Below are 13,015 nucleotides of genomic sequence, written 5' to 3' on the forward strand. Positions count from 1 at the left end.
CCGTGGGCCTTGCGTCCCACAGGTGGTCCTGAGTGCACCTCTCTGTCCACCTCAGGCCACTGTGGGGACAGCATCGCTCTGTGCTGTGCACGCTCCAGATCTCATTTTGCTTTGTTTGGCACCATTGGATTCCTGTTGACACTTTGGCCACAAACTGTAGCCTCAGCCTGGGGTCAGAGGTCAGTGGAGACCTGTGTGGGAGTCCACACTGGCAAGGCACTTGCTACTTTCCTTCCTTGACTCCACTGTTCTCAAGTCCTTACTTAGCTCTGACCTCTGCAAAGCGCAAATCTCTGCTGCTCCTGCCTGGACGTGCCCTGTAAGCTTTCCTTCCCCTGGGCCACACTGTAGTCCTCTGGACGGCTTCTGACCATACTCCGAGAGCTCAGCAAGTTGGGCCTTTGTCCCGATCATGGGGAGCCACCGGGCCCCACCGGTCCAGCATGAGCTGGACCTGCTGGCACGCTCTGAGCCAAGACTGGAAATGTGGCTCCAGCTGTGCCTGAGTAAGTGGACACCAAAGGAAGGATTACTGGTGATGAAGAGCCACTCCTGATTCTGGTTGGATTGGAAGGGGAATTGGGACAAAGGCTAGGATTACCTCAGCCAGCAGCAGGAGTGTGGTCAGCGGGGCCAAGACACCAACCCGAGCCTCAAAAAGACCCTTCCCAACCTAGGCCTCTCCCTGCAGGCAGACCAGACTTCTCCTCCTTCCCAAGTCTTTTTCTATGGACCACTTTGTATCTAAGCCCTCCTTTTCCTCAACAGTTGTCTTCTTGCTGTTTAGAAAGGTGCATAATGTCCTACAATGGCTGCTCATCTAAGACAGCCACCAACAAATCAGGATGCGACCTCTATCGCTATCCTGAAAGTCAAGTCCACTGTCTCACGCCTATTTCTCCATTCCTTTTCTAGAGGAAGGGAATGGCTGGGGATTGAACTCAGGGCCTCACACAGGTAATGCAAGTGCTTTATCACTGAGCTACACACCAGCCCAGGAAGGGACGTTCTGTTCCTTTCCCTGTCACCTCCTCCTCACTGTCCCCAACCCCTCCTATTCTCCTTCTCCTTTTGCAGTTTTTAGATCATATCAGAATCCCTCACCAGGACCAGTGTGGAAAAGCTCAACCCCCTTGGCAAAGAGCTTCCTAGAAAGCAGTATGCACCCTCCTCCACCGGCCATTCCTTTCTGTGTATGATGGATTTAGGGAAAATTCCAAGCAGATTGGTTCAGAAAATCCCAGAGGAAAGAGGCATTTGGAACAATCTCCAAAATACTATATATGTAAGTGGGGGGAAAGCAAGCTTCAGAACACTGCGTATAGAATGCTACTGTTTGTATTAAAAATAGATATATAAATATACATATTTATAAACTTGTAAATGCATAGAATTACTCTGAAAGGATACACAAGACACAGGCAACAGTGATTGGGTGGGGGTGGGGGGAGGCGGGACTAAGGCGATGATGTCCCTGGGAGTTTACTTTTCATCATATATTCTTTTGTACTGGTAAATGTCTCACCATAGATATGCATCTGGTTTCCAAAACAAACAAAAAATAAAAGAAACTGCCAGCTGTGAATATACAGAGAGAAAGGGAAGTCTTAGGGAAGGCAAAGGATGGAACTTCCAAAGTTTTTAGAAGCCAGACTGTTTACATAAGTTAAGGGGAAAGTTCTTTCTACAATTGGCATGTCATTTTACAGAGATAAAGCACTTGGAGAATAAATACTAGTCATTCCTCGAGCCTCACAGTGCATACAGGTTCGGATTTTATCTGTGTGATTTGATCAGCAGAGTGCTGGCTGCAGCACTTCAATGCCAGCCAGCACCCGCCCCAGGGTAGTCAGCGATAGCACGACCATGAACAATGCCGGGAGGGATCAGAAGCACTGACTGTGAGGTCAGGCAACCTTCTCGAGAATCCTCAACACCAATGGTCTTCAGATGGCAAAGGGGATCCCCAGGAGGAAGAACAATGGTGGGGCTGCTGCAGGAGGCCTCATGGGCAGGAGGAGCAGGGGTGTTGGCAGGGCCCTCCCTGGGGCAAGCAGCCACGGATGGGCTCCAGAGAGGACCGGATGGTGTTTGGGGGAGTGGAGCAGAAGGCTGGAGGCAGCCGTGGCCACCAGGCAGCACAGTGACAGGTGTGACTCTGCAGATGTCACTGTACCTCCCTGCCCCGGTTTTCTTCTCTGTGAAATGGGAGAATAACTGAGGTCTGTGAGGAGTAACTGAGTCACCCAGAGGTGTGATGCTGGGCACACGAGCAGAGCTCAGAAAGCTACTGTCACAACTGCTAAATGAATGGAATGCCAGACCCATCTTAACTGGTAAGTGGCACTGCGGGGGACACTCTGCCATCCAAGCCCCTCATGCTCCGAGCTCACAGAATTGTGGGGAGAACTGGGTGGGAACTGCTGGGTCTCGGTCAAGGCAGGGGCCCAGAAGCGGCTCACACACCAGCCAGGGAGGAGGCAGCTGCCATGCGATCTCCCCACAACCCAGCCACAAGCCGGGCATGGGTACCCATCCCTCTGTCAGCCTCTGAGACCTTGCTCTTAGAAATGGAGGCTGGGACAATAGGCGCCTAGCAGACAGCTCAAAGAAGCAGGGGTATCCCCACTGCCAGTTGGGGAAGTGAGGCCACAGAGCCTTGCCAAGAACAGTAATAATTAAAGCAGTCCAGCCAGCAGAGGCTCTCTGAACAGAAGCAGACACTAACCTTTCCCACTGCCGTTAGTATTTCACTAAAAATGTGGCATTTGATAGAAAACAAACGTGTACTTTTTTCAATTGTGGAAAGGTCAGGCATGATTCATAATTAATATTCATACCTCCCTGTCCCCACAGGATCTGCGGCCCCTTCCTACCACTCGGGAAGGACAGAGAAACCCCCCCCCACCCCACCCCCATCCCCCGCCAGCCTGTCTGCCTTCTCCAGCTCTGCCCAGTTAGCATGGCAGGGAACACAGCCTCGGAATGCTGTGGCAAAATGGTGTACGCTCCTCTCTACCCCTCACCAGTAAGGACTCTCCGGGGCTGAAAGCCCTTCTGTAGGAAAGATGGAGATGACAGGCTTTAAGGCCAGGAGAGACCCTGAGGGAAGCGCCTGACTGCTGCTGGAACCCTCTGCTCCTTCAGCTCTACAGAGCCCAGAAACCTGGGCCCCTGAGCCTGGAGAGCCCTGCCTTGGATCGGAAGCACTGCTCTAGAAGGGATGGACAAGGAGCATCTGGGAAAAATCCTCAGGGGGGAACAGGGAAGGGCCAGGCTCACCCCAAGAGGAATACAAGAGCCTACCTGCACCATAAGAAGATCTTTTATTTGAAATTTACTCTGAGCAACAGTATGCAGCTGGGAGGTGGAGGGGCTGCCTGCCCAGGCCTCGGGCCTCTAAGGGCACAGGAGCAAAGAGGCAGGCTCCCCACGCCCACTGGGCAGGGGGTGCAAAGGCCTGGCACACTCATTCTGGGGGCGTCTGGGTCTTGGCACCTGCCTGCCATGGCCATACCTCCTTCCCCCACTCCCCCCAGTTCCAAACAGGTGCAGAAGCCTGTTCCGCTGAGCCATGAACCAGGGCGAGTCAGTCCTTGGGACTGCTCTGGAGGAAAGAGGCAGAGAAGACGGGCAGGAAGGGCAGGTGACCAGGGGCCCTGGCAGGGACTAGGTCAGCACCCTTCACTCTCCTCCTTCACAGGCCCTGAAGGCAGGAAGGAGAGCTGGTGTGTGCAGGAAGGAGAGCTGGTGTGTGCAGGAAGGGGCCTGGGGAGGCCCTGGCTGAAGGCAGCAAGCAGGGACCCAGAAAGCACAGTGGCTGAGGGGGCGGCCTTGGGGGCCACACATACAGCCTGGGGTGGAAGGACACAGGCCAGAGGTGGAGACCAAGAAGCAGCACAAAGCCATAAATAACAGAAGCAAATTCAGAGCTGTGAGGGTCCCAGGCAATCCCATGTTTCCTGGGGAGAGGGGACACCAAACCTGCAGCTCAGGAGGGCCCCTGTGGTCTGCACAGCTTGACCACATGCACCACCATGCCTCTGGTCACACCTGAGCAGACAGCGGGAGGCTGTCCTGGTCCTGAGAGGCCTGTGACTGGCTCTGAGCATCCTGGGCACTGCCCTCTGCCAAGGCCACGCCAAGTGATCTTTGAGCTTTGGGGGCAGCCAGCAAGGGCTCCGTGGCACATGCTTCTAGTCCATTCTCCTTTGTTTCCATGGCCACCTCCTCTGCAGAGCCTTCCTCTGGATCTGCAGCCTCCACCTTCACCTTTACCGCATTCTCCTCCTCCGGCTCCTCCTCCTCCTCCTGGTCTCTCACTTTGTGGACGATGAAGAGGTGGCGGCTGAGGGAGCTGGTAGAGGTGTAGCACAGGCCACAGAGGAGACACTGGGCTGTGGAGCTGTCCACGTGGTGCTGAGGTACGTGGCTCTGAAACTCCAACTCTGAGTCTGTGGCAAAGCCACATTTTGCACACTGGAAAAGCGACTTGTGCCTTTTGGAAGACACAGTAGTGCCATTGCTGGTGCCCGGAGCATCCCCTGCACTGGCTGTTCTTTTCAGCTGGTTCACCTGAAAGGAGAGAGTGGAAGGGGTTTGGCTGCACCTCATGTGCAGCAAGGTCCTCCGGAAAGCGCCACCCAAGGCTCTCCTTCCTCCTGTTTTCTGTTGTTTCCAGAGTTCTATGTGGCCAGCCCAGTCTGGAGCATGAGAGTCTCCAGTCTCTGCCTGCGAGTGCTGGGATTACAAGCCTGACCCTCCATGCCTGGCAAGTTGTTTGTTGGTGCTAGTGTCGGGGCTTAAACCCAGAGGCTCCTGTTTTTACTCAGCATTCTTTGCTCTCAGCGCACCACCATTTGCACTGTGCCTCCGAGCTGCAGTCTTTGATTTACTGCAGCATGTGAGTGTGGCACATGTTCTCAGGGGGCGCAGGCAGATTCCACCCTCCTGCCCCACTTCCCAGGCCTGGCCTCGGCATCCTTCACAAAACAAAACTATTGTCCTTTTCAACATGTGCACACCACAAAATACACTTCACACACCCTGAGTGGGAGAAGGCCCCGGAGACCACATGCACAACATGGAATGAGCCTGCAGCTAGGATACCCTCAGCAGTCAACTAGGTTTTGAGAATGCATCTGACTGGACTCCAAGCAGCTCTTGGAGTTCCCGTACCCTGAGTCTTGCACAGTGTGGGGACCCTGCAGTCAGGAGGGGTCAGAAACAGGAGCAGGGTGTGGTGTGGCCAGAGACGGGGTTATAGAGCAAGGGACCCGGGTAGGGGGCCTCTGCCTGTGGGCCCAGCATCGTGACCCTTGCCACCCCTCATAGAGCTGCTGTAAGGTAGAGACAGGGCAAGGAAGGGGGACTAGGCTCTGCCAGTCTCTGCCTTGGTGCAGAGGACCAAGGAGGACCAGAGGAATGATTGCTCTGCCAGCTCTGTGTCCGCAGCGATGAGGGGCCTCACTGAGCACTCACCTGAGGGGACTGATCGCCCGGAGGTCTGGCTTTGGATGTCTGGCTCAAGTCGGGGCTTCTGATGCCGTGCATAAGGCTGATGTGGCTCTGCAGGAGGGAGGGCCGAGGGAAGCTAGGGCTGTCCTCCACACAGTACCTGGGGAGCACAGTGCACGTCAGAGTTGGAGTGTGTTCAGGGCCGTGGGCAGTGGAGTGCAGTGCTCCCCGCAGGGCCTGGCCAGCAAGGAAGCCAGGGGGTAGAGAGCAGAAGCAGGTGCTTCTGCCCTGACACTGGCCCTCAACCTACAGGCCTAGCTGGTCCCCAGGGCACCAGCTCGCTGAGTGAGTCCAGGGCTAGAGAACAAGATGAAGGCTCAAGATCCCCAGACTCCAGCGCTGTCTCTGAGCTGCCAGTCTCACGCTGAAGCCCCAGCGGGCCAGGGCGGGATACAGGGACTCACCCGCAGGTGTAGACCTTCCTTGTGGTGTCGTGGTTGTTGCGGACGTGCTTGCGCAGGCTGCTGGGGGTGTGGAACGACTGCCCGCACTGCCGGCACGGGTGCCGCCGCAGCGTCTGCGGGAGAGGCAGCGAGTCGCAGGGTCACAGCCCTGACAGCTCTGGTGCCACGGGAGCACACCCACAAACAGAATGGGGGGAGAAGGGCGAGAGCCAGCGAAACAGGGGTCCCCACCTCTCAGGGCGCTTACCCGGCCATGGCTCTTCTTCATGTGGGACACATAGCTCTCTCGGTCTGGCACCCACTCCTGGCACTCCTGGCAGGTCCACCCTGTGGCCCTCAGCCGGGGTCTGGCCTCAGCCCTGCGATGGGCATCAGGCCGGCCCCAGCGGCTGGAGGGTAAGGTGCTGCCTCGAGCAGCCACACTGGAGGCGGGGGGCTCGGTGGGAGGCCGAGGGCCAGGGCGGCTGGAGGACGCATCCCCTGACGACTGCAGGCTGGACAGCTCATCCACATTTCGAGGAACACCATGGGTGACCTGGGCAGAGAGGTGCTGGGTGAGAGTCCTGGCCCAGGCCTGCCCCCGCCCCCTCCCGGCCCTCCACCCTTCGCCTCCCCAGGCACCACCTTGACATGCTGCATCAGCTCAGGCTTCTGCAGGAACAGCAGAGGGCACTCAGGGCACTTGAATACACTGGCCTGTGTGGCGCTGACACTCTGGTAGAAGTGCTGCTGCATGTGCCTCTTCTTGTTGAAGACCATCTCACAGGAGCACTTATAAATGAGCCTGGTGAGACAGGGCCCAGGGTCAGAATGGCAGTCCTTCAGCTCCTCTGCTCTGGGCACCAGAGATTCCCACAGACTCCATCTGCCTCTGCCATTAGTCTCCGCCCCATTGGCCCCCAACCCTTGTGGCATATACTAGGAGGGCCTGTGGGACCTGGCGGGGGACCCTCAGGGAGGACCTGTGGGGCGGGGGGGAGGGGGCACTCACTGGGAGGGCCTGTGGGGCTGAGTGGGGGGGGCACTCACTGGGAGGGCCTGTGGGGCTGGGTGGGGGGGCACTCACTGGGAGGGCCTGTGGGGCTGGGTGGGGGGGGCACTCACTGGGAGGGCCTGTGGGGCTGGGTGGGGGGGCACTCACTGGGAGGGCCTGTGGGGCTGGGGGGGGCACTCACTGGGAGGGCCTGTGGGGCTGGGCAGGGTGCTGGGTGGCACTGTGGTCCGCAGTGCTGCTGGCGGTCTTGAAGGCCATGGGGCAGAATGCACACTTGTGGAAAACCTGGCAGTGTCGCTCCTGGATGTGGCTTTTCAGCAAGGCCAAGGTCAGGTGGACAACACCACAGTGGATGCACCTGGACAAGAGACAGAGGGGTGTTAGATGCAGGGAAGGGGTCGCTGAGGGCCCCTCCTCCCCCTCAGCACTTGGGCTTCCCCAGAGGACTGGGGCCCCAGTCAGGCCCCGGTTGGGTCCCTCAGGCCCTATCATGCCTGGTATTGCAGTGAGGAAAAAGCCCAGCCCATCCTGAAGGCCAGGGTATCCTTCTCCAAGTCAGAGATGGGAGAGAAGATGGGATAGGAGAGGAGGAGTATGGTTCAGTAATGACATTAAAGAGTGCACAAGTCCGTGAGGGATCCTGGGATGAATCGCAGGAGGGATGGGGAGCAGGGGCAACACCAGCAGTCCAGAACCCAGGCGAGAGCGATAATGTCCTGCAGTCACTGTCAGTGTGGCCGGACAGTTTCTTAGCCTCACTGACCACATTTCAAGTGCGTGGTAGTCACAAGGGACTGCCACCATTCTGGAAAGCACAGCTGTCTAAGTGTGATCTCTTCTCAATTCCAGAATTCTGACCAGTCCCCCCTCTTCCTTTTTGAGTAGGAGCTTGGGGAGGGGGCTGGTGAGGGACAAAGAATTGCCACTGCACACAATTAGCAAGGAGCAGAAGCCCAGAGAATGGGGGCTGCTAACAATAAATTCTGAGGAGCACTCATTGTGAGACTAATGCATGCTTTCAATTACATATTTTTCTAGGACTAGCACATGCCTGTAATCACACCTACTGGGGAGGTAGAGATTGGGAGATTGGCTCAAGATCAGACCAGAAAAAATGTGAGCCCTCATCTTAACCAGCAAGCCAAGCATAGAACTGTATATATATGTAATCCCAGCTCTGGGGAGGCACAGATAGAAAGATCATGGTCTCGGGTAAAAACCCTACACAAGTAAAGCAAAACCAGGGCTGGGAATATGGCCTGGTGGTAAAGTACTTGCCTCATATACATGAAGCCCTAGGTTCTATTCCTCAGTACCACATATATAGAAAAAAAGCTGGAAGTGGCGCTGTGGCTCAAGAGGTAGAGTGCTAGCCTTGGGCAAAAAGAAGCCAGGGACAGTGCTCAGGCCCTGAGTCCAAGCCCCACGACTGGCAACAAAAACAAAAAAGAAAGAAAGAAAGAAAGAAAGAAAGAATTAATTGGAGGGCTGGGGATATGGCCTAGTGGCAAGAGTGCTTGCCTCGTATACATGAGGCCCTGGGTTCAATTCCCCAGCACCACATATACAGAAAACGGCCAGAAGTGGCGCTGTGGCTCAAGTGGCAGAGTGCTATCCTTGAGCAAAAAGAAGCCAGGGACAGTGCTCAGGCCCTGAGTCCAAGGCCCAGGACTGGCCAAAAAAAATAAAAATAAAAAAGAATTGGAGGGGAAAAATCATTCTTTAAATTATCATTTCAACTTAGAAACATTAAAATTACATTATGAAAGGTTAAAAAAAAAAAAAAAGAAATGTACCCAAGGCCTAACGTATGAAAACTGTAACCTCTCTGTACATCACTTTGACAATAAGTAAGAAAAAATAAAATAAAATAAAATAAAATAATAAATAAAAAAAATTCTGCTCCTCAGAATTTATTGTTAGCAGCCCCTGTTCTCTGGGCTTCTGCTTCTTGCTAATGGTGTGCATGTCTGCCCAGCTGGAGACATGGCTCAAGTGGTAGAGTGCCTGTCTAGCAAGTGTAAGGCCCTGAATTCAAACCCCATCATCATAAAAAACTCACAAAATTTCTAAATAAGCTACTTATTTTCTTTTCATTCCTACTGAACAAAGTAGTGAAATCTGAGGAAGGAAAATAAAATCCACATATTCCTAAATTCATTCAGTGGCCGTGCAGACATGATCTATGTAAACCAGCAGTCTCCCCCTCCTCCTATCTCTACAATCCCCTCACATGCTTTCTCTCATGGCTTTATTTGTTCAGTTGGGCTAAATTCCTGTGGAAATGATATAAATCTACTCTTCAGATGCTACTGAAGACTCATCCGTTCATGTCGCCAGCAGCTGTCCCTTGGGAAATCTCACTGAGAGCAAGAACACGTGTGAATAGAGCTCTGGTGCAGAGCAGAGGCCAGCAGCTCACAGACTGAGAAAACGTGGACCGAGAAAAGGTGGACAGAAAAGAAAGCCCACTGGACGTGATACTACCCTTGGCCATGTTTTGTTTGTTGCTGGCTGGCTGGCTCTGGTCTCACTCTGGACCCCAAGCTAGACACAGACTCACAATCCTGCATCTGTCTCCAAATTGCAGGCATGCACCACCATACCTGGCCCTTGACATGCTTTTTTTTTTTCTTTTAAGATAAAGAAAAAACAATTACAGAACATGTAGGATTATAGAATAATATAGTGAGAAATATGTATGTAGCATTAAGGAAAGACAGAGTATTTAGCTTTGCTAGTAATCATAAGTTTTTTAAAATAGCATATTATTAGAACATCTAAATAAACTTAATTCACTGGTCATTCTCCAAACTATCAAAAAAGGCAGAATAAGTAAAAAATTATAAAACAGACACACATGTTTACATTTTACACAAGGGATATGAACTATAATACATATAGACACATGTACCTCTTATAGGCTTTTATATTATGTTCAGGAAAAGTAAACTAATATAAAATGCCAAATAATTTGGTACTGGGGGAAAGCGAAGGAAGGGGTGATTGTCCAAAAGAGAAATGTACACATTATCTGAATAGTGACATTATAACCTCTTGTATAACACTTTAATAATAACAATAATTAAAAATAGTTTGGTAAACTCTTTAGTACAGTTTAGTGAGATTAACACAGGCATCTCTTTAGAATTCACCACACAGCTTCATGAGAACGAGAAGAATTATTTACAAATCATAATCTAACAAGGGACTGATCAGATTATCATTATCCAGAATATATATTTTTTAAATGCTTACAACCCATTAAGATGACAAATGAGCCAATTTTCCCAGAATGGGCTAAGAACCTACATACTCAATTATCCAAGAAAGATACACAATTAGCTAATAAGTACATGAAAATATGTTCACATTCAATACCACTAGACATGAAAAAAGAGGAGATGGAAAAGAGAGAAAGAGGGGCAGGAAGAAGAGGGAAGAGGCAGGAAGAGGAGGGGAGGGGAAAGAAGGAAGCGGGGAGGGGAGGGGAGAGGAAGTTGGTCAATGGCAAATGTTTACACTACATCTGAAACCTGGTACTCACCACTAAGCCTTCCTGGTCACAAATCATCACACTGCTAATTCCTAAGCCCCTCTCAAATCTAGCTTCTCTCTGGCCTCATGGCAAAGGCTTCTTGGAGGCAGCCTCCAGTGTGAATCAGCTTCTCAACTAGCCAGATCACAAATCTATCTCTAGGTCCTCACCGTCCAGGGGCTTCCGTCACCCCTTGGTCAAGGAACATGGGTGTTCTATGGCTGGCCCTGCCACTCCCCAGGCTCACCTCTCATCATCACCCCAGGTCACTGGACAGGCCCCTAACAACAGCTTACTCTGTCAGCTCAGTTCACTGTGCCTGCATCCTTGCCAATATGCACTCCTCTTTCTCCGGCCTGTAAATCTCTGCTGGTTTAGAGTAGACAAGGTAAGAGCTTTGTCATCGTTTTTTTAATTTTAGAGATAAAGGCTCCTTACATTACCCACACTGTCCTCAAACCTGTGATCTTCCTGCCTCAGCCTACCGTGTGCAGGGATTACAAAGCATGTGTCTAGCCGGGCACTGGTGGCTCACGCCTCTAATCCCAGCTACTCAGGAGGCTGAGTTCTGAGGATTACAGTGGGAAGCCAGCTAAACAACAACAACAAAAAAAAAAAAAAAAAAAAAAAAAAAAGACTCATCTCCAATTAACCAGCAAAAAGCTGGGCATGGAAGTGTGGCCAGAAGAAGTGCCAGCCTCCACTGAAAAAGGTAATAAGCAAGAGCATGAGGCCCTGAATTAAAGCCCGTGTCAGCTCACACACACATACCCACATGCACATGCACAAACACACATTTTATAAAATATTTGTTTAAAAATGTACCCATTCTTCTTCCTCCTGTTCACATACTGCACAGGGTTTGTTGGCATAGGGTCTATTTATATCACCTACATTCTTGTCCCCTGGGTTAGGATCAAGCCTCAGCTGGACATGATGGTTCACACCTGTAATCTCAGCTATGGAGATGGGTACATCGCAGTTCAAGATTGGCAAAGGCAATATTAGCATGAGGCCCTATGTGAAAAACCCCAAAAGCAAAAAGGATGGGGGGGGTGGAGAGTATAGCTCAAGTGGCAGAGGGCCTGACTAGCAAGCTCAAGGCCTTGAGTTCAAATTAAAGCAAAACTAACCAAAAAAATCAAACCTAAATATTAAGTTCTAGCCTCAGAAGAGGACTGGGGACTGGACAGCAGCAGGGCCGCGAGCACAGCAGCACCCACCTGTAGCCCACCTTGCGGGCATAGTGCAGGCAGTTCTCCTTCACGTGGGTCTGGAAGTAGGCCGAGCGGCAGAGGACTCCACACTCTGGGCAGCAGTAGGGGGACTTGTGTGCATGGATCCGCTGGTGGGCACAGAAACTGCACTGGTTGGGCAGCAACATCTGGCACACCTGGCAAGTCTGGAAAAGAACAGCAAGAAAGCAGGTCATGCCGGTGGCAGGACTCCTGTGGGATCTCCCAGGCTGTGGGGTCTGAATCGTCTCTTCCTCCAATCAGTCTTGTGTCCATGTCTCCCAGGATGTTCGTGCCACCGCTGGACCTCAGCAGTAGGGCTTTACACTGGCACTCCAATGGTCTCCAGTTAAGTGCCACCTAACGCCTCATGAGTCATGTGGGCGTGAGGCCTGTGCCTTTCCTCTGCAACCAGATGGTCCTGGGTGGGACGCCGCCGCACTGTGCCATGCCTGCCCTGCGCCACGCTTGCCCTGTGCCATGCTTGCCCCCTGGAGAAGTCAGAAGAGACACACTGCTCCTACTGCTCACTACTCTCCAAGCTGCCTGGAAATACTGGAGAAGACTTCTGCTCTAATCAAAGGGTGCAGCGTGAAGGCATGGTGGTACGGCTGTAATCCCAGCACTTGGAAGGCCGAGGCAGGAGGGTTGCAAGTTCAAAACTAGCCTAGCCAAACATGAGATGAGGGAGAAAGGCAAGGAGAGATGAAGGCTCCATTTTTAAAAATGAGACCCACTATAAACTCATCATTGTCCACTGCTCCCTTTAAAAGTCTATTTCTGAGCCAGATACACATGGCTCATTCCTGTAATCCTAGCTACTCAGGAAGCTGAGATTGGGAGGATTGTGATTCAAAGCTAGCTCCGATAGGAAAGTCCAGGAGACTATAGGTCTCCAATTAACAGAAAGCTATAAATGGAGCTGTGGCTCAAATAGTAAAATTTCCAGCCTTGAGCAAAAAAAAAAAAAAGCTAAGAGACAGAACCCCAGGCCCTGAGTTTAAGCCCCAATTCCAGTGGGGGTGGGAGGTAGTCTATTTCCTAGCTCTGACCACTAAGATAAAAAGAGATAAACCCAGGACCAAGAAAGTTATCCAGTCCCAGACTATGGTCTTTACTGGCTTTAGCAAAGGTAAAGTGTCCAGAGTCTTGAGGAAGCTTCTCAAGAATTAATGAGTTGGGCTGGGAATATGGTCTAGTGGCCAAGAGTGCTTGCCTTGTATACATAAAGCCCTGGGTTCGATTCCTCAGCACCACATATATAGAAAATGGCCAGAAGTGGCGCTGTGGCTCAAGTGGCAGAGTGCCACCCTTGAGCAAAAAGAAG

The 13,015-nt window shown here is 52.0% G+C and overlaps 1 protein-coding gene across 4 annotated transcripts in view; it reads right to left on the reverse strand.

Annotated features, from left to right (window-relative positions):
* Window positions 1–1,322: 1,322 nt before the first annotated feature.
* Znf592 (zinc finger protein 592) overlaps window positions 1,323–13,015 on the reverse strand; it is a 34,577-nt gene continuing 22,884 nt past the window's right edge. For all 4 annotated transcript variants that reach the window (XM_048330106.1, XM_048330105.1, XM_048330104.1 and 1 more), the window contains 7 exons: window positions 11,677–11,855; window positions 7,097–7,273; window positions 6,546–6,705; window positions 6,169–6,456; window positions 5,922–6,034; window positions 5,482–5,617; window positions 1,323–4,575 (listed from right to left, as the gene is read on the reverse strand). In XM_048330106.1, the coding sequence (XP_048186063.1) occupies window positions 4,048–4,575; window positions 5,482–5,617; window positions 5,922–6,034; window positions 6,169–6,456; window positions 6,546–6,705; window positions 7,097–7,273; window positions 11,677–11,855 (1,581 nt within the window). In that variant the 3' untranslated portion in view covers window positions 1,323–4,047. The remainder of the gene's footprint in view (window positions 4,576–5,481; window positions 5,618–5,921; window positions 6,035–6,168; window positions 6,457–6,545; window positions 6,706–7,096; window positions 7,274–11,676; window positions 11,856–13,015) is intronic.

Source organism: Perognathus longimembris, chromosome 20 (genome assembly GCF_023159225.1).
Source record: "Perognathus longimembris pacificus isolate PPM17 chromosome 20, ASM2315922v1, whole genome shotgun sequence".
Taxonomy (NCBI): domain Eukaryota; kingdom Metazoa; phylum Chordata; class Mammalia; order Rodentia; family Heteromyidae; genus Perognathus; species Perognathus longimembris.